At 37.6% G+C, this 20,971-nt stretch overlaps 2 protein-coding genes across 2 annotated transcripts; one reads left to right on the forward strand and one right to left on the reverse strand.

Annotated features, from left to right (window-relative positions):
• Positions 1-127: 127 nt before the first annotated feature.
• rangrf (RAN guanine nucleotide release factor) lies at positions 128-4,298 on the reverse strand. Its single transcript, XM_057323915.1, has 6 exons — positions 4,244-4,298; positions 4,068-4,145; positions 3,811-3,927; positions 2,039-2,201; positions 1,036-1,130; positions 128-908 (listed from the first exon to the last, which is right to left on the reverse strand). The coding sequence occupies exons 2-6, from the start codon at positions 4,130-4,132 to the stop codon at positions 797-799; spliced, it is 552 nt and encodes a 183-aa protein (XP_057179898.1). The 5' UTR covers positions 4,133-4,145; positions 4,244-4,298; the 3' UTR covers positions 128-796.
• Positions 4,299-11,975: 7,677 nt separating this feature from the next.
• grk1b (G protein-coupled receptor kinase 1 b) lies at positions 11,976-20,590 on the forward strand. Its single transcript, XM_057362907.1, has 7 exons — positions 11,976-12,674; positions 13,644-13,771; positions 18,140-18,297; positions 18,375-18,458; positions 19,051-19,175; positions 19,290-19,491; positions 19,568-20,590. Exons 1-7 carry the CDS (start codon positions 11,976-11,978, stop codon positions 19,849-19,851), a joined length of 1,680 nt encoding a protein of 559 aa, XP_057218890.1. The 3' UTR covers positions 19,852-20,590.
• The last annotated feature ends 381 nt before the right edge of the window (positions 20,591-20,971 follow it).

Raw genomic sequence — 20,971 nt, forward strand, 5'->3', positions numbered from 1 at the left:
TTTTGCCTTACATTAAAGGTATTTGTACTGAATGCGTAGAGCTGTTTAATGCTTTAATATTATTAAAATAACTTATTGTTTGTATTAAATTATATACTTGGGAGTCTCTGTAATTGCATAAGTTTATTTTTGGTCTGTGATATGACAATATACAATTTAAGAATAAATTAATTTGAAAAAGAATGACTCTTTTATTTGCCCTGTCTATGACAAACACCATGTGTTCTTTTAGTACAAATCTGACTTTCTCTTTATAATCCTTAATGAACTATATTTGATAGTTAACTTAATTGTTTTTTTTTCATATTATTTGTGCACCTAATACACAAAATGTATGTCATTAAAAACAAATGATGCTAGACATCTGAAGCTAGACACAAAATGTTTAAAAGTACTTTCAATGCTGAAGATAAACAGAATGGCATCTTATATTTTGAAGTTAAGGAAAATCCTGACTTTCAACACAGAGAATTTCCAGTTAAACATTTGTTAACATTGGTGATTGAAGTGATAATGTTTAAATGAATACAGAAGGAAATGATGACTGCATCTTGCACGTGCTTACAAAAACTTCGGGATAAATGCTTCTGAATTAATCAGCAAGTTTGTCTTATTATAAAACTTTATTTTTTACAAACACCTCATCTACACTACAAGAAAAATATTTGATGGACAAACGTTTGTTGCTTTCCAGTAGTTAAGTCTAGCCTTTTAACCTGTATAGTCATGCTAGTTTAAAGCTTAAACAGGATATTCAACATCGTCTTTCAGTTCTCTCAGTGTACGAATCGAGAATCTATCCAAACACTCCATGGTTGAGCAGCCGAAAGGACTGAAGAACGCTCTGAAAGTCTTGTAGTGTCCATGGAACAGCGGCCACATTTCCAGCTGCACTGCTGCTTAGAGGGCTGAAAGAGAAACGCCTTGAAACAAACTTCTATACCATTTAAATAGCATATGGGTAATCCAGAAGCGTTGAGTTTTATGGAGAGTGTATATAACTATGAGTGAAGTGTATGTGTATAAGCAACTTACTTGATACAAACAGGATCGTTGAATGTCACCAAGATATCAGTGGTGAACTGTGGCAGGCGGAACAGGCACATGTGAATATTGACAGTGTTTTTTGCCTGCAAAGTAATTCAATTCAAACATATGACAAAATGCTTAACTCCTAACAAAAATCAAAGTCCAAAGTGACATTTCTCAGGACATTTCAGCGATATCTGTTGAATAGGGATATTTCATGCAAGATTCTTCCTAAAAATGAATAGCACTGCTAAATAATATATAAAAAACAAACACAGAATTTTTCCTTGGCTTTGCTGCTTTTCAAAGTTTATCATTCAGTCTTCTGTTGTTTTTTGCAGTTGGTCAATCCAGGAATAAAGGAACAGTGTCAGCAATCATAAACTTGCTCAGATAAGATTTCGCAATTCAAAACAACCCAAACCACACACACAACACATGTGAATCAGCACTTAAGAAAAAAGGTGTCACAAGAAAACTAAGAAAGCAGTGGTTCTTCACATGCCGTAAGTTATGCAATTCTTTTAATAAAGAAAGGAAAGTGATAGCCAAGTATGACATGTACTGGTCGGTCACCTTTGACTAGTAACCAACTGTCATCAACAACCAACTTACATTTATGTGCGCAAGCCCAGCGTGTCTGAATGGTCATGTGACATGCGTTTTCGGTAGTGTAGTGTAAACGCAGACTTTCTCTAAAACGCATGCGGAAACGGCAGTATAAACGAGGATCGTTTTCATTGTAAACGCCGTTTTTGTACGACCTCGGGCTAATGTGAACACCACTTAAATGCTGTAGCTCCACTTTCCAATGTGTCACTGTAGCTTTCTTTTTGCAATTACCAGGTTTAAAACTCTTGTTTTGAATAAATAATGCAATTACACAGTCCTCCACTGTTGTCCTTAAAAACCTCTTCAAGACACATTAGGCCCATTTGTACACCTGTAGCCTATTTATTGTAGTCCACTTGTGATTAAACCAGCGGAGCTGAATGTAATTGTAACATACCTGCTCATTAAATTTAGAGACCAGCTGAGCACCAGATAGCAGCCATGCAGAACTGCATTCCTGTAATGACAGCTGTGATTGGGAGAGCTGCTCCACCCCTCTGATCTCGCAGGATCCCGACTCTACCGCCCCGTTAGTGGCAGCCACATCATCAAAATGATACCTGCCACAACCAGAGAACCAGTTAACCACACCCCTTTCTGTGCACTACTTTCAATTCATAGTCAAACAAGTGATTCTAATGAGACCGATCTTGTCTAGTTGGTTCAGATATGGACTTTTCCCAGATGAACTTAAACCAATGGTTGGGTTTGTGTTACCAAATTGACTTGTGTAATATTTTGCTAAGCTAACATTTACTTCAGCAATGTATTGATGTGATCTGTGCCTAAAGGAATAGTTCACCCAAAGATAAAAAATCTGTCATCATTCATTCACCTTTGTTACAATAGGGCCAATGTTGTCAAAATTTCTTCTTTTGTGTTCTGCAGACAAAAAGAAAGTCACAGGTTTGAAATGACAAGAGGGTGAGCAAATGATGAAAGAAAATTCAGTACCTTTTTGGTGAACTATCCCCTTTTCCTCCATGTCAGTCTCTCTGACATCATTTCCAGCAGTATAGTTTAGAAAGCAGAGTTTCAGATCGTTTCATTTTGATAACTGCAGTGATATTTACAACACAGGCATCTGTTGATAGTTAGAAGCCGTTTTGTTTAGGTCTTTATCACACCCACACCTGTTAAAGGGGTGTCCGATTTCTCTGAAATTCGTTGTTGATGTTCAAATCACCAAAACAAACACACCCCTACCCCCAATTCCCACCAAACGCGATTTGCGAGAATGAATCGCGCTATTCCCGCGTAGTTGGACGCTTGAACATTTTGAGTTTACTCGCTTCATTCGCGCGTGAAATTCACAACAGACGCAAGCTCGAAAAAATAAAATGGCGGCCGAAACGCCCGTTGGAGCATAGTTTTGTATAAATGTAAGTTTCATTTTCACTTTCAACAACTTCTGATTGCATTTCTAGAGAGAAATTAGTATTGTAGTTTTTAAATATGTGATTAGTTATTACAAAGACGTTCTCTGTTTATAATTCAAATAGACTTCGGTTGCGCTGCTTATCTGTTTCTCTGGGGTGCCTTCGTGCACAGACGCTGCACGTCACTCCTGATTGGGCAAGCTCCTGGTTGGTTAACGCGGCGCGAATCTTCGCCAAAATTCAGATTTTTCAACGTCCGTCCTGTGCACCTTACTGCTGATTGGCTACAAGGTTGTTTTGGTACTCGGCCCGACTTTGTCTAAACAAGCGTAAAGGGCTCAGCATACTACATTCGAAATCGAAAAACGACCGTCTGTGACCTGATTTCGAACAAAATCTGGTCCAAACGACAATTCGTTTCACTAGTTCGCCGCAGCAAACCAAACAGAACTTTCCGGGAAAGTTCGTGTTGGCCGGTAAACACCCTCGAGCCACCATTGGTCCATGGCCATTACGTAATAGGTGGGTGTGTTGTTTGTGTGGCCACGTGCGCAGAGGCTATTTGCATACGTCATGTAAACCCCGTCTCCAGAAACAAAGGGGTGTTGGATTGTTCGAAAACACTATACCGTCTCTCAACGTTTTCGAGCTTCGTTTTACCCCAAAACGCAGAACGAAAGCGCAATTCGCCTGGACTATGCTGAGCCCTTAATTCGGAAATCGGACTCCCCGCCTTTAAATCTTCGAAAGACATTTATGTCTGGACCCTAATGGCATATGGAGCACTTACCTGGCTGCCTCAGCGTCCTGCACTTGGCTCTGGTACTCCAGCAGCTCAATGACGATGCTTTGATCTGTCTGAGAATTAGCAAACACTTCTTGGTTATCAGGGATCTGCCTCAGCTCACTGCAGAGTGCCGAGGAGAGAGAGCTTTACTACACACATACACTAAACTATTTCATTAATTGTTAGTCGCCTGTTATGGGTCATTTAATCTGATTTTTTTTAATACCAGACATAAAGATTTCTATCGTAAACGTAATTACCTGATATCCTGGGCATTGGGTGGAATAACTACTGAAAATGCGCCACCAAACAGAGGCCGAGCCATAGCTGTGTTGCCACTGCAATCATAAAACCATACGTTTATGTACAATATTTAAAAACGTAAATATTGTACAGTGCTATCCACGTGCTGTATAAACATTCTATTTACACTCACACGAGTCACCAGTGTTGACTTCCCTCCATTTGGCGATAGCCGGATGTGATGTAAATGAGATCACATGCGCCCTCTAGTGGTTTGACATCGCATAACTTTGAATAATGTAACCGCCTGACAATTAATGTATTTTCTTTTTTTAATGGTGGCTATACCAACTGCGCACCAGTGTTCTTTCAAAAAACAAACAAAGATAAAAAAACATGCCGTGCTATGTAATTTTACTTGATTTTATGTTAATTTCTTATTTAAAGTCCCTTATTTCCATTGTTTAGAATAGATCTTGAGTCAGAAGTTACCACTCAAAGAGAGCCTGACCTCCACTTGGCCAAAAGCCTTAGTCACATCACAACCTTTAATTTGCAATACAATCTGACAAAATAGAATATATTTTGGTACAATTATGTGCATTTTAGAGTTAGCATTATGCAATCAAAGCATTCTCTGTAAAATATGACAGGTTAAGGAGTTTCTCTGACTCCTCTCATTACTGCAGAAGGAGGTGCTCCTCTGTAATTTATAAAGCTGTAAGTAGCTAATGGTTCTTAGTTTGTCAGTTTTAGCCAGATTACAACGCCAAACATCAAACACTACACCAAACAATGTTCTTTACCAGACTGTCTTACGCATTCAGACACACATTGGTTTGAATGTTTTGACTGTGAGCCATTTAAACTTAGTGTTAAACTGCCCAAACTTCAGTAAATCTGACAGATGACATGTTCAGGTAACATCAGCAAACTCTTTTTTATTAATGTCACAGGTAAAACCTTAATCTAATTATTTCTCTCTCTCTCTCTCTCTCTCTCTCTCTCTCTCTCTCAGCAGTATGCTTTCAACCTCCATGATAAAATAGCTCCCTCCTCTGACCCTCTTAAGGAAGATGTGCTAAATCCGGTCTTACCTGGTTGTACCTCCACAGGTACAACCATGAAAATTGGCTTTACCTGAACAGTTCTTCCTTGGGAATGTAAATGTGAAGCCAAGCTCAAGGTCGCTTAGGGGTTCTTGTTTCCACAGCACAGTATATCACTGCTGCTTTATTAACCCTTGTCTTCATATTTCGTGATTTTTACTTTTAGCCATAAATCATTATTATTAGTCACCCTTTATGGGTTATGCAAACATTTAACTCATAAAAAGTTTTACCAAGTGCTTGTCAACTTTGAAAACATTATATATTTGTGTGCATTGCCATATTGGTATAGCATTTGAGTAAATTATACTTCCAGTATGATAACTGTGGGCATGTTGCCTGCAAGAATTTATATACTACATTATTCATTCTGTAAAAAAACGTTTCTGTTATTTTTACATTTTTTCTACGTATAATATAAAAAACCTGTAATCTTACAGAATTTTACAGTTTTTCTACAGATTTTCATGTTTTTTTTAATACGTTCAAAAACGTCAAATTACAGAAATTTACAGGAAAAAAGTTCACAGAAAAAGACTTCAAATTTGCAAGTAAAATGGAGAAACATGTAATTTTACAGGAAAAAACGGTTATTTTATGGTTATGGCTGTTTTACTGGATTTTTTAAATGTCTATCTTGAAGGGTATGTGTCTACATTCACCCATAAATTGTATGTAATCCACCTGTTTTAATGTATTCTTCAAATAATATGCTAAAAGTTATTTTCTTTTGCTCACACTTGGTAATGATTGAAATGAATTAACGTAACAGAGTTTTTGTTTAAAAAACTTTCGAGATCGTTGTTACATGTTTTTCTCTAGAACTATACATAATTTATATTAGAATGATATTTGGCTCATTCTAGTGCCTGGAAAATGCATTGGCATATGTATTTAATGCAAATGTGAAATAAATGCAAAAATGTGTCAGTATTTTGAACTGTTGTTCTGTGTTGTGGCCTCTAGAGGTCCCCATTGAGCTCTCATGTTCAGCCTACTCGCTTGTAATTAGTGTTATTGTGTTCACGTGTGCCTCATTCAGCTAGGTGTATTTAAGTAGTTCTTTCTATCAGTTTCTATGGAGTTATATTGCGGACTATATTAAAAAGGAATTGCAAACTACATTTGCATATGCGGTTTCTATTTGTTCGTGTCAAAATTGTGACATAATTCAAACGCAAATGCAAACCGTTTTCATTTGCATTTACGCGAACGTACAATGTCTGCCAAATTTCAAAAGGAAAAGCAAAGTCTATTTGCAAATGAATTACCTGTGTCTTACGAGTTACGACCCTGCCAAATTTAAATCGGAATAGCAATTCCCCATATGCCATTTCACTTCCTCTGGTGTCGCGTATTAAGCCTGCCAAAACTCAAATGAAATCGCAAATCCCTTTGCATTTGCGTTTCCTCCGACTTGTACAGAAACCTGTCAATCAATGGCGGGGGTGGGCTTATTCAATGGGGCGTGTATGTATCGGGAAGTGACGTCATTCACCGTCGACTGGAACTTAAGTAGATACATACATGTGATACAGCTAATACAGTTTATGACAGTGGTGTAAACTATTGGAGTAAATGTACTTAGTTACTTTACTTAAGTATATTTTTGGCTACTTTGTAGTTGTATTGAGTATTAAAGATATTAGCAACTTTTACTCTCTACTTAACTACATTTTTGAATAAGTATATGTACTCTTTACTCCACTACATTTGTAATGACTAATGCAATTACACATTACATTTTGCATGGCACCTATCTTATAATCAATGTTGCCATTTACAGGGCAATGAAGGTACTACAATCTTGTGGATTTTGCCCTAACTTACAAAAACTTGTCAACATGGCTTCTTTATATGAATACGAGTGCAGTATCAGGTAGATGGCAATCGCTGGCGGTTTACACACGGTTAGCCCTTACCCACTATATTTCTACAGTAATATATTGGCAACACTGTTGCCAGCTAGTTACTGTAGGTCACACATCTATAATAGCTCTTATTTTTAAAACTAACTCTTCATAAAGGTGCTCTAAACATGTTTGCTCAAAATTTGACCATATGGTGGGACTATTGCCATGAAGTGATGTAAACCAGTAAAAAGAATGTATAGTATTTCAATTTTCAAAAGTGCTCTCACACTATATAGACAAAAAATAACCTATAGAATGAGTCGGACACAGAGAAATGAACAATCCACATATGAATCTCAACAATGGTGACAATCAACTGAACAGCTTCATGCTGCAATGCATGCTGGGTACATTGTACAAAACTCATTCATGATTGTTTGTCACCATTGATGAGGTTTGTATGTCAAGTGTCTAACTGTGTCTCAATTGCAAAGAAAGATTTTCTGACAGAGATCTTTCCATTATAACATGTGATCACTTTACCATGTCCAGAGCAAAAAGGCTTTGACTTTTTAATTCTACTTAACATTATTTTATTTATTCGTTATATTGAAGAAGGAGCTTGGTTTACTTATGAGTACTTGAGTTTAAATGAGACTTGGGTGTTTGTAATAGTCGTAGGTTATGGTGTCGGCCATGATTTGTTGCAATTTTGAGGTGTTCAGTCTTATTATGATTTAAGAAAATAAATGCGATTGCTCTCCTCACGAATCATCTGTTTCTAGTTTTTCACTGACATGTCTCTTAAGTGTTGACGACTAGTGCTGCTTTGAGCCTACATTCAGTACGAGTAAAATACTCAAGTACTGTTCAAATCAGATACTCGAAGACTTTTACTGAAGTCGTTTTGGAATTGGTGACTTGTAACTTGTAATGGAGTAATTTTCACTGCAAGGTATCTGTACTTTTACTTAAGTATGGTTTTCAGGTACTCTTTACACCCCTGGTTTATGAATGGTTGATGTTTCACAGGGTAAGAATTTGAGAGGAGTTAAATGGGGCTTGATGCCTGCAGTGTCCTCTCGCTAACTGATCTAATCCAAAACAGATTTAGAGTAATAGACTGTGACGAGTTTTTTCCCCATCCTAATCCACACACCGTAATCCACACAAGATAATGAACTATCAATTTGGATTTCAGATGGTCTATATTCTCCACCTCAGTCTGCCCATTCGAGGGAGAGAGGGAATGAGTCAAGCCAATGAAAGACGAGGTCTGGAGGCAGGTGCACAAGTGGGCCATCACTCTTTAACAATGTTAGCTGGTCCTTGGACATTGGAGGTCTAAACTGGGGGCCCATGATTTGGATTTAATTTGGGGGGATTTTTTAACCATAACTGGTATCCTTTGACACAGGATCCTAAAGGAGAATTACAAACGTAAAGGTAAGGGAATTATGGAATAGATGGAAGATATTTTTTATATTAGTATGTGTAACTTAATTTTTAGGTATTTTATAAGACATGTAATGTTTTAATAATACATTTATTAGACAATTGTATGCATTCATCTATTGATAACCATTCATATTCTCATGTGTGCACATTTACAATGAGACAAATGTAAATAGCATACATTGAATTGTGCACAATTCTATTTAGCTTTTTGCACAAAGTAATGCTTCATAGGAGTAAGGAAAGACATTAAATATGAATTGGAAAGTGAACAGGCTTTGTAAAAATAATCACATCCTAAAAGTTTGAACAGGTCAACTTCTTTACTTGTACAGTATTAGTTGATTGACTGAATGTTAAAGCTAATAAATTGTCAAAAAAAAAGGTTACAAAGATATTGGTTTCGGCAGTGCACAAATTCAATATATAAGGTCATATAGTAAACTATTTATTTCTCCACACCTTAACCCATCATAAAAATATGTTTACCTTCCAAGGGAACTACAAAAGGATGGTGTTTAGTATGACATATAGTTTGGGTAAGATTCACATATGTTTAGCCTGATTTAGTCTGATTTCAGTGACCAAATTCCTGTCCTGACCTACTTTATTTAGCTTAATATACAGTAATTTGGCAACAACATTAAAGGTAAACATTAATTGGATGAAGAAGTATCAGGGTCACTGCCAAACTCAACAACAGGCTCAATATTTACATATGGCCTCTGTGCAAGTATGAAGAGTAAAACAACAGGAAAAACAGTGTAATATGTAGTTTAGTGTAATACAACTGTACATTAATATGAGAAAAAAAGATACTCCCGAAAAAGATCATCTCATCATTCAGTTTGCAAAAATATTTGAACAGGGTAAAACTAGTACAATACAGCACTACTGTTTTAGGTATAATATGTTTACACAGTAACTGAAACATCACATATGAATGATCTCATGCTCCTTGCCACTTTTCTTTAACTAAGTAAAACACAGGTATCTTTTTTAATTGTCGAAAATGTTGTGGGCAATATTGGGCATGTTATACAGCATGTAGGGTTGCACATTTAAAACATTTTTTTTCTTTCTGCTTGTAAACCCTTCACTGCACCCTTCAATATACTGTACATTGAATATGTGAGTGATTTTCTGTGGTAACTTATGCCACAGATGCTATTAATAGAGCTTAAATTGAAGTTAACCTAACACATTCCTTTAATGCCAGCACTTCTTTTAATAACTTTTAAATAGAGACTATTACTTTTAGCAGATAAGTATTGGTAATGACAGTCTCTTGGAAACCTGGGGTTAAAAAGCATGCTCCTAACCCCAGTCATAGGTCACCGGGGCACAGGGGCGGTCTGGGAGTAAAAAGGCCCTGGACTTCTTCAGCAGGAGTGGCCTAGCTCGGCCCAGCTCGATAACCCAGCTCGCAACATAACACAACAACGCACTGCTGCACAAACCATTCTGAGCACTATGATTCACAAATGTAAATGTTTTTTAAGACCTTTCATGCTACCTTGCAAAGTCAATAAAACATTAAACAGTAAAGGCCAGTACAGTCTAAGCAACAAACAGAAATCAAAATGACATAAAAGCCTGCCTTAACATGTAAATGTAATATCAAGTATTTATTGTTATATAAGGTAATGTATTTAAACTGACCATGACATGGTGTGACTAGACCTTGCTAACAAATATTGTTTTGCATCAGCTATAATGTCCAAAATCAACATTATACAAGTCTTAAAAAGTTCGTGTTTAGGATTTATAAATCGAGGAGGGAAAACATTCATTCTTTGTGCTTAATAAGTAATTAGCTTACTTATAAGCTTAATATAAAGAGCTTAATAAGCTTTTTAAAACTATACATTGAATACAAATTTGACATAAAAATTAAAAATTATTTAATTACCTGTGATGATAGTTCTGAAATCATTAAAATTCTGCCATGCTAATAAAATGGACTATATACACGCAGTCATATCTTATGCCTCATATGCTATAATCTCTGTTTCAGAGTTTTTTTAGACATGTTAACTCGAACACACGTCTTAAATTATGTGACAAATCATTTTTCATTTTTTGAACTCACAAACATTTTATTGTAGAACCGTTGGCTTTATTGTATTTGCCTTCTTACATCTCACTACAGGGTCATCATAAAAACTGAATGCCCGCATTGGAGTTTGCGCATGTTAAGCGCCTACCGACATTGACATTTGACATTGACGAGCACTTGTTACCACTGCTGCAGTAAACCACTGGGACACAGTAATCACAACAGCCAGGGAGGGGTAAGGAAGTACATTGGCAAGCACAAACACACGCTCTTTTGTCGGTGGCGCATGCATGATCGACGCACTTATCCATCTGCATAGAAAAGAGATGTAATATTATGGCTTCTGACTTTTTGTACTGAGTGGGCCGGCCCACATTTGCCAGCGGCCCACCAGGAAACCTCCCGGTGCTCCAGATGGCCAGTCCGCCGCTGCTGGGGCATGAAACTTTCACAAACAGTTGTCTTCCAATATTTAAATAAAGCTTTAATTTTGTAATTTACTGACCCAAAATATATAGTAGAATAAGCATTGTATGAGCTCATCATGTAACTGCACATAATGCAGTATTACAGTATTAATAAAATGTTCATAATTAAAAATTTATATTTCACATTGGCAGTGTCACGGACAAGTCTCACAGAAACATTAGCAGGATTCTACTTCAGAAGAAAAACAATATGGGAGACAATCGACCTGGAATTTGTTCTGTTTTGAAGTGAAACGCGAAATATTTATGGAATATGAATATATATTGGCCGAGAGTTGTACAAATCAACATTCTTTGTCAATACTCCACTTTTGTGACAAGTTTGTGGCTTCCATGTTTCGGTTGGTGAATCCAGCCAACCCCGGTTGTTGTGGGGGCAAATTTGACCCAAAATCTGGTTTAAAATGTGTAAGTGTGTGGCCAAGCCTTAACTAATGTATTAACCAATGTATCACTATAACATGCACATAAAAACGTGTTACCAAAATAATTATGAGTTCAATATTTTATTTAATTTGAAAACATGATGAGCATTTTATTACATGAATAATGTAGTACTACATTATGATTCATTATTACGTCATAAAATGTTAGACTTAGTTATAATGTTGTACATGCTTGGGTAAAATATGGACAAATCCAACTGTTGGTTTAAATTAATATTAATATGGCACTATTTAACCTAGCCATGTGTTTAAGCAACCCAACATGTTGGGGCTGAAACAACCCAGCATGGTTGGATTGGTCCATATTTTATCCAGCTATGAGTTGGAACAACCCAGCATTTTATTTATTGACTGCAACACTACTTCAGTGTTTTTCAGTTGTTTTATTCTGTAGAGTGATGAGCTATAGATTTATTATCGAATGGCAAGACTGCTATTGAAGTTGAACAAAAGATAGATAGACAGATGTTGATAGCTATTTATTGTTCTTTGTTTTAGCTTTCTGTCTCTCAGACATGGATATTGGAGGTTTGGAGACTGTGGTGGCCAACTCGGCCTACGTGTCAGCACGTGGGAGTATAGATGGAGCAGCCGCAGCAACCATGCGTGACAAAAAATACCACGCAAAACTCAATCTGCCACACATCAGGCAATGTGAACATATGAAGTCCACAGTCGATTCTGCATTTCACAGTATGTGCGTACGGCAGCCAATTGGCAAACGTCTCTTCCAGCAGTATCTCGAAAATGAAGCTGCTCATAAGAATGCTGTAGATTTGTGGAAAGACATTGAAGACTACAGCGTTGCCCAGGAGAAAGACAGGGCTCAGAAAGCGCAAAAGATGGTCAACAAATACTATGAGTCTTCTTCCAAGAACTTCTGCGACTTCCTGGAGGAAAAAGCAGTGAGCAGGGTGAAAGAGGACTACAAGAACGTTCGAGAGGATCTCTTTAAAGAGAGTGAACGACAGATCCTCACAGAGCTAAAGGCTAATTCAGTGAATGGCTTTAAGGACAGCATGTACTTTCTGCGTTATGTACAGTTTAAATGGCTGGAGAGTCAGCCTGTTACAGAGGATTGGTTCATGGATTTCAGAGTGCTTGGGAAAGGTGGATTTGGTGAGGTCCATGCTTGCCAAATGAAGGCAACAGGGAAGATGTACGCTGACAAGAAACTCAACAAGAAGAGGTTGAAGAAACGTAAAGGTTATGATGTAAGAGAGAGAGAGAGAGAGAGAGAGAGAGAGAGAGAGAGAGAGAGAGAGAGAGAGATTATTTATCAGTAGAGCCTATACAAATCAAATGTGGTACAGTTTGGTATACGCATCCCAAGCAGTCCTCCTTCCTTGCCCTCACAGTAGGGAAAAGAGCAACTGGGGAAACAGAGTAAAGGCACATAGAGACATAAAATAGGATTAACCTGCATGTCTGCTTAACATTGTATTAGGTAGGTCTAATCCTAGTATATTGGCTCAGTGCAAAGAGGCTTGCAGGCTCAGTGTGAAACTCCACAAATCAGCTCAGATGCAATAGAGAAGCACCATGAGAGAAAAGGAAATAAGTAGGCCTACTCCAAATATGGACAGCCACAGCATAACACAAAGAAAGGCAATGAGAAATAAAGTTCACTTGTGGAGAAAATAGAAGCTAAGCTACTTCCCTTGGTATTAGCAAAGATACATGGAATTGACCTGTTGCTAACATTTATAGGTTCCACCTAAAGACCACTTACTTTCTGACCTGGGAATGTGATCCCATCTTTGTCACCAATTTCTTGCTTCCTGGTCGCTAGCTCATTTCAGAATATTCTGCTCTGAGTTTGTGGAAGCACTAAACAACACAGTATTAACACATTATCAGTTTACGATTATTTTTAAATATCAGTTTAAGAGGAATGTTACGAATCAACTTGAGAAAGTGTGAATTAGTGCTTCTTAAAGATCTGATAATACAGGATGTTAGCCAGTTTTGACCTTTCTTATCTTGTGAACTTTGTCTTTGTCTCAAGAAGCATTAGCATCAATCTCTTATGTTAGCCGTTGTGTTAAATCCTGTGTAAACAACACTTTGTCTAGTAGCACCCTATCCCAAAACTTTTCTCTGCAACATGCATGACTACAACATTTCACTGTTACCTTGTTTAACCTTGTCCGTTTGAACTTTTCTCACCTCTGCTCTTTTAGGGTGCTATTATTGAAAAGTGCATCCTGGCTAAAGTGCACAGTCGCTTCATTGTGACCCTGGCCTATGCTTTCCAGACCAAAACAGACCTCTGTCTGGTCATGACCATCATGAACGGAGGAGACCTCAGGTGCTACCTATATGGCCATAGTTATATTTTTGGACAATAATAATGCCTTATTTAGTTGTAACATATGAATTTTACACAACGTGTAGTTAAAAAATCACCAAGACGCACCGTTTTAAAGCAATAGTTCACCCAAAAATTAAATGTAAGCCTTTTTTTACTCGACCTCATCTGAGCGCAATCTGATTGAATTTAAATAATATCCTGGCTCTTTCTAGCATTGTAATAGCATTGGATAGAACCCCATTTTTGAAGCTCAAAAAAGTACATCCATCATAAAAGTAATCCACACAACTCTACGGGGTTAATACATGTCTTTTAAACCTAAACAATATGTGAGTAAAAACGTTTAGTATTTTCATCTTATTTAGTAAAAATTGGAAGTAAACATAATCTACCACTGGCCACACACAAAATGGCTCCACAAATGTCAAATTTTGAATGTCATTAGTTCTCATGGTCACGAGATACGCGACAAATTATGATGCCATGAGGGTGAGTAAATTATGGTTTAAATTTCATTTTTGGGTAAATTATTCTTTGTTATTGTTGGCTGAAAGTTGTCTCCATGGCCTCTGTCACCTAATGTTATCCCAGACTGACTTAATGATGTTCAGATCAGGTGGCAATGGCGACCATAGCATCAAGCCTACTCCTTATGAGCATTTGTCACATGAAATTTTGTAAGTAGCAACATTGAGAAAGGGATATTTTGCTTAAACCTTTTAAAACCTTTGGTCTAAAATCATGCGTGTGGTCTTTGGTTCCTTGAGGCATGTTGAGTCAAATGAAACCCAATGTTCTGTCGGCCATTGTGGCTGTTGCCATTTTGAATTTTGACATAAAATGCAATATTTTATAAACGCTTTTGCGTTTTGCAACAAAATTTACTCTGAGAGGACATGCATTTTGTGGTCCATTGTGGTCAAAAGATATAATAAAAATCATTAAAATGTTGTTAACATAAGAATGCTTATAAGATATAGAAAACACATAAGAAAAAATGCCATATTGGCATGGGACAGTTAAGATTTGCAACAGTTAAGAAGTACATAGAAATTGCCATAATGCAACCTACTTCTGTCCACCATTTTGAAAAAAATTGAAAATCAAATATTTCAAACCCGTCCAACAGCATTTGTTCAAGTTGCATGAAACTTTGTATATAGCATCTGCAGGGACTCCTGACAAACAGTTTTAGAATTCATTTTGATATGCCAAATCGTACACGAAAGCAAATTTATTGGCGAGCGTGCCAAAATCTATTTGTTGCTGTATCTTAGTTTGAAAACTTGGTGTATGTCATTGTGATCACATTTTGTGAAATATCTGAATCATTATTACTTGGATATTACAAGGGCAGTTGTGGCCTAATGGTTAGAGAGTCGGACTCATGACCAGAAGGTTGCCGGTTCGATTCCCAGGGCCGGCGGGTAACAACTGAGGTGCCCTTGAGCAAGGCACCTTACCCCTACTTGCTCCCCGGGTGCTGCAGTGATAGCTGCCCACTGCTCCGGGTGTACGTGTGTTCACTACTCTCTGGATGGGTTAAATGCAGAGGTCACATTTCGTTGCCTTGTACTTGTACATGTGCAATGACAATAAATTGAATAAATTGAATCTAAATATATAAAACTGATATTTTCTAGTAACATCCCTAAACAAAGATATGATATACAATAGTAATTTTTTTTTTTTTTTAAGATTAATTTTTTTGGCGTTTTTTGCCTTTATTTACAGTACAGTAACGATGAGAAGACAGAAACGAAGTGGGTGAGAGGGGGGGTGGGATCGGGAAAGGACCACAAGCCGGGACTCGAACTCGGATCGCCCGGAGCGCAACTGCGCCATATGTCGGAGCATTAACCACAAGGCTATCGGCTCCGATTTACAATAGTAATTTTAAAATTATTATAACATAATGCATTGTTCTCATAAACACCAAACACCAAATTGAACAAACCTGAAAACATATTTGGCAACAGTGTTGCGTGTAACTAGTTACTAAGTAATTAGTTACTGTAATTTAATTACTTTCCCCTTGAAAGAGTAAAGTAAGGGATTACTCTTATTTTTTCTGTAATTTAATTACAGTTACTTCTGATGTATTTAAACTAAATACTTTGTGTAATATATGTGTGTGCAATAGTGGAATTGACATCAAAATTCAAAGTCTAACTTTAAAATCAAAACATTTGTAATACTTTGGTCAGTTAATAATATAACTTTATGTAGTTTTATATTATTTACTTGAATGAATTAAAAGAGCCATTTCATGTCTATCCTTGAAACACTTAACTAATCAAGGTTGATAGGATACACACTGACCAAAATTATAAACGCAACACTTTTGTTTTTGCCCCCATTTTTCATGAGCTGAACTCAAAGATCTAAGACTTTTTCTATGTACACAAAAGGCCTATTTCTCTCAAATATTGTTCACAAATCTGTCTAAATCTGTGTTAGTGAGCACTTCTCCTTTGCCGAGATAATCCATCCACCTCACAGGTGTGGCATATCAAGATGCTGATTAGACACTCTAAAATGTGAAGTTTTATCACACAGCACAATGCCACAGATGTTTTGAGGGAGCGTGCAGTTGGCATGCTGACTGCAGGAATGTCCACCAGAGCTGTTTCCCGTGAATTGAATGTTCATTTCTCTGCCATAAACCGTCTCCAAAGGCGTTTCAGAGAATTTGGCAGTACATCCAACCGGCCTCACAACTGCAGACCACGTGTAACCACACCAGCCCAGGACCTCCACATACAGCGTCTTCACCTCCAAGATCGTCTGAGACCAGCCACCCAGCCAGCTGCTTCAACAATCTCATGCTCGTCGTCCTCATGTTGCAGTTGACCTGACTGCAGTTCGTCGTTGTAACCGACTTTTGAGAGGTGTTCTCTGTATTTTATTGATGGCATTTTGAATGCACAGAGATACCGTGACAAGATCCAGAGGCACATTGTTGTGCCATTCATCCACGACCATCACCTCATGATAATGCACGGCCCCATGTTGCAAGGATCTGTACACAATTCCTGGAAGCTGATAACATCCCAGTTCTTGCATGGCCAGCATACTCACCGGACATGTCACCCATTGAGCATGTTTGGGATGCTCTGGATCGGTGTATACGACAGCGTGTTCCAGTTCCTGCCAATATCCAGCACCTTCGCACAGCCATTGAAGAGGAGTGGACCAACATTCCACAGGCCACAATCAACAACCTGATCAACTCTTTGCGAAGTAGATGTGTTGCACTGTGTTAGGGAAATGGTGGTCACACCAGATACTGACTGGTTTTCGGACCCCCCCAATACAGTGAAACTGCACATTTTAGAGTGGCCTTTTATTGTGGCCAGCCTAAGGCACACCTGTGCAATAATCATGCTGTCTAATCAGCATCTTGATATGCCACACCTGTGAAGTGGATGGATTATCTCTGCAAAGGAGACGTGCTCACTAACACAGATTTAGACAGATTTGTGAACAATATTTGAGAGAAATAGGCCTTTTGTGTACATAGAAAAAGTCTTAGATCTTTGAGTTCAGCTCATGAAAAATGGGGGCAAAAACAAAAGTGTTGGGTTTATAATTTGGGTCAGTGTAGAAAGTAATTAGTAATAAGTAATTAAATACTTTTTGGAGAGAGTAATTTGTACAGTAATCTAATTACACTATTGAATATGTAATAAGTAACCAGTAATTAATCACTTTTTTAGAGTAACTTGCCCAACACTGTTTGGCAATATATTGTATATGCATGTAATGTGCCGGTAGAATCGTGTGCTGCATCGCTAGAAAAATTGTAGCTGCTTTCCTTCTAATCCAGTATAATCTGTAGAGGTAATCTAAGCGAGAGCATTGATATTCTGGAGGTGTAGTGTCTGTTTGCGTCACAACCCGATCTCTCTAGGTCTGATTTATGGCCAGCAGGTCATGCAAGTTACTTTGGTTAACAAAATGTTTGCTAAACTTTGATGAAAAATAAGGCACTACATTTGTTACACTGATTTAAATGGGACAGTAGAAAATTTCAGTCAAAGAGCTGAGAAATACACATATAGGGGCGGTTTCCCGGATGGGGTTTAAGACTAGTCCCAGACTATGAGGTGTCTTGATCGACAACAATTTACACTGACATATCTTAAAGTATATCCGTGCGATTGTTTTGTCTTAAGATATGAGGTTTTTTTTGTAAAGTATGCTTTTAAAAACGACTTAAATATCCTAATTTAACTAAGGCCTAGTCCTGGTTTAAGAAACCGCCCCATAGAGTATAACGTGCTAATATGCGTCTCAAAATCAATCAGTAATTCTTTTTCCATCCTCTGTAACACTATCTTTATCTTTTGTTCTGTACTATAGATTTCACATGTATAATGTGGATGAGAAAAATCCAGGCTTTAATGAAACTAGAGCTTGTTTTTACACAGCTCAGATCATCTGTGGTCTTGAGCATTTGCACCAGCACAGGATTGTGTACAGAGACCTCAAGCCAGAGAATGTGCTCTTGGATGATGCCGGTGAGAATTACACACTTTTCACATGTTTTTTTTCACCTTTGTCCAGACTAAATTCCATCCAAATGTTTTTGTTTTAGGACATGTGCGTCTGTCTGATCTGGGGTTGGCTGTTGAACTACCTCCAGGAAAAGATAAAACACAAGGATATGCAGGGACCCCAGGTCAGAGCCCTTTACTGTACAAGTAAACATGCTAAGAACACTGTTTGCACTTGCTTTCATACATAAATATACATATATTTACACTTATATACAGTATATATATACTGTATATATTTTGCTGGTAAAAGATGAGTAACTTCATCTCTTTTTCAAAAATTTAAAAAATAGCAGATGTATTTCAAATTTACAGTCTGGGAAAATGGACTACTGTCATGTACAGTATGTCAGAAGCAGAAATGCACATACTTGACAGTTCTCTATGAGGGCATCTGAGCACCACAACTAAATTCTAAATTCTTGTAAGTACACTAATACGCTTGCAGGTAGGATAAAAACTCAGTTGCTTAGGTGGGCATGTAGCGCACCCATAAGAAAGAAAAATCAATATTTTACCTACGATCTGTGTTCATTTAACACGTCCCTGCTCTTAATGTATTTGACCAATTGTCTTTCGTTCGTTCGTTCGTTCGTTCATTCATTACTTTAAAATCCAGCAAATCAGCTGACAAACTTAAAGTTATTTCAAACTTAAAGTTATTTTAAACAGTCATACAGTAGGAACTTCCATCACAGAGATATTTGTCCTCGTCAGGTTTCATGGCTCCAGAACTGTTACAGAAGAAAGAATATGACTACACTGTAGACTACTTCACTCTGGGGGTCACTCTGTTTGAGATGGTTGCCGCCAAGGGACCCTTCAGGTGTCGTGGAGAACAGGTGCATACATTCATGTCATCCAGATGTAAGACCTACACATTAACCTTTCTTCCGCAGGCAACATGCTTTTATCTATTTGTACAAACATACCCTCCTCTTTTTCCGGTGTCACAGGTGGACAACAATGAGGTGACTAGGCGTATTCTGAATGACCCCATTTCATATCCCCCAACCTTCAGCAAGGATCTTAAAGACATCTGTGAAGGACTAATGGAGAAAGATCCAGAGAAGAGACTTGGGTTCAAGAACAACGAATGTGCTGAACTAAAGAATCAGTCCTTCTTTAAAGACCTCAACTGGGGGCGATTAGAAGCTGGTAAGGACCACTAGTTGCACCAGCAATTGCAATTTAGATCTTTACTCCAATCTCATTTTTTCTCTCTTATGTTCAGGAATGCTACCTCCTCCCTTCGTGCCAGATCCTAAGATGGTCTACGCTAAGGACATTGATGATGTGGGAGCATTCAGCACCATCAAAGGTGTTGTCATTGACAACAAAGACACTGAATTCTACGGCGAGTTTGCAACTGGGAATGTTCCAATTCCATGGCAGGAGGAGATGATCGAGACAGGAGTGTTTGGCGAGCTGAACATCTGGGGACAAAATGGAAAACTACCAAATGATCTGAATCCCAACTATGTGGAAGCGAAAGGTGGTGGGTGTGTGATTTTGTGAAACTGAGAGAAACAGGAAAGCGAAACTCAGGGCTGAACAAGAATCGCGACGAAAGAAAATATAAAACCATAATATTGATTTGGAGTGCTTAATCAAAAAGCTATATAAATGTTGTGTTGGCTTGTTCTGCTCAACTCATCTTCTGGGTTCCACATTACTTGTAATAAATGCACGTACTATTTATTCTCTAAAAATGTTTTAAATTACTTACATTATGTAGCAACGATGGAATAGCAGTTTTATTGTAATGTACATAAGACAACATTGCTATGCTGTGTTGTTCTGTTATTAGTGTTTGTACACTTGTTTTAAAGGAATTTTTGGCCACGGGATGCAAGCACAGAAAGAGGAATCAAAATCTAGTTCATGTCAAATGAAGGAACAGAAAAAGTAACACATTTCAGCTTTTATGTAGTAAAGGAAGTGAAACTCTTGTTTACTTTAATGCTTCAAATATATTTTTCTAGACATTCCAGGAGATGTTTTCTGTTTGTAAACACATGGATTTCTTTAATTTATGAAACATTACATTAAAATATAAGATATATGGTTGTCTTGTTGAATAAACTAAAATATTCATGCAGATAAACAGTCCTATATGGTTTGTTTTGGGGGGAGGACAAGTGAATTTCACTGAAAAGTTGAACTGGGAGTTTTCAGTTGATTTAGCTTAGACAACCCGTTGTGTATGGGACTTCATTTTATGGTATTTCCCTATTTTTCACTCAATCCTTTGTATATGCTGTGAGGGTTGTTGTTCTTCATTCTAAAGTAAATCTGTCATTTATGTTTTTAATACAATTGATTTGAAACTGGTACATCCATAAACAGACCCATTTAGACGTATACATGAATTTCATTTTGATCCACAGTTAGGTTGGTGGACCCCAAACGTCTTGTAAGTCACAATGCTTTGTGCACATTGTTGAAATTGATTTTGAATGCAAATACCCAAATGCTCTTTACAACCAAACCAATGTTATGTTCTGCATTTGTATACACTTTAAACACAACCCCTTAGTTTACTGCGGTGACCCTCAGTTTGCTGTGGTGACCTATTTCCCTGTCAAGCCATGTGGAAAAACATGATCTGAAAAGAGAAGTGCCTATCATTAGTCAC

This window comes from Triplophysa rosa, linkage group LG2 (genome assembly GCF_024868665.1).
Source record: "Triplophysa rosa linkage group LG2, Trosa_1v2, whole genome shotgun sequence".
Taxonomy (NCBI): domain Eukaryota; kingdom Metazoa; phylum Chordata; class Actinopteri; order Cypriniformes; family Nemacheilidae; genus Triplophysa; species Triplophysa rosa.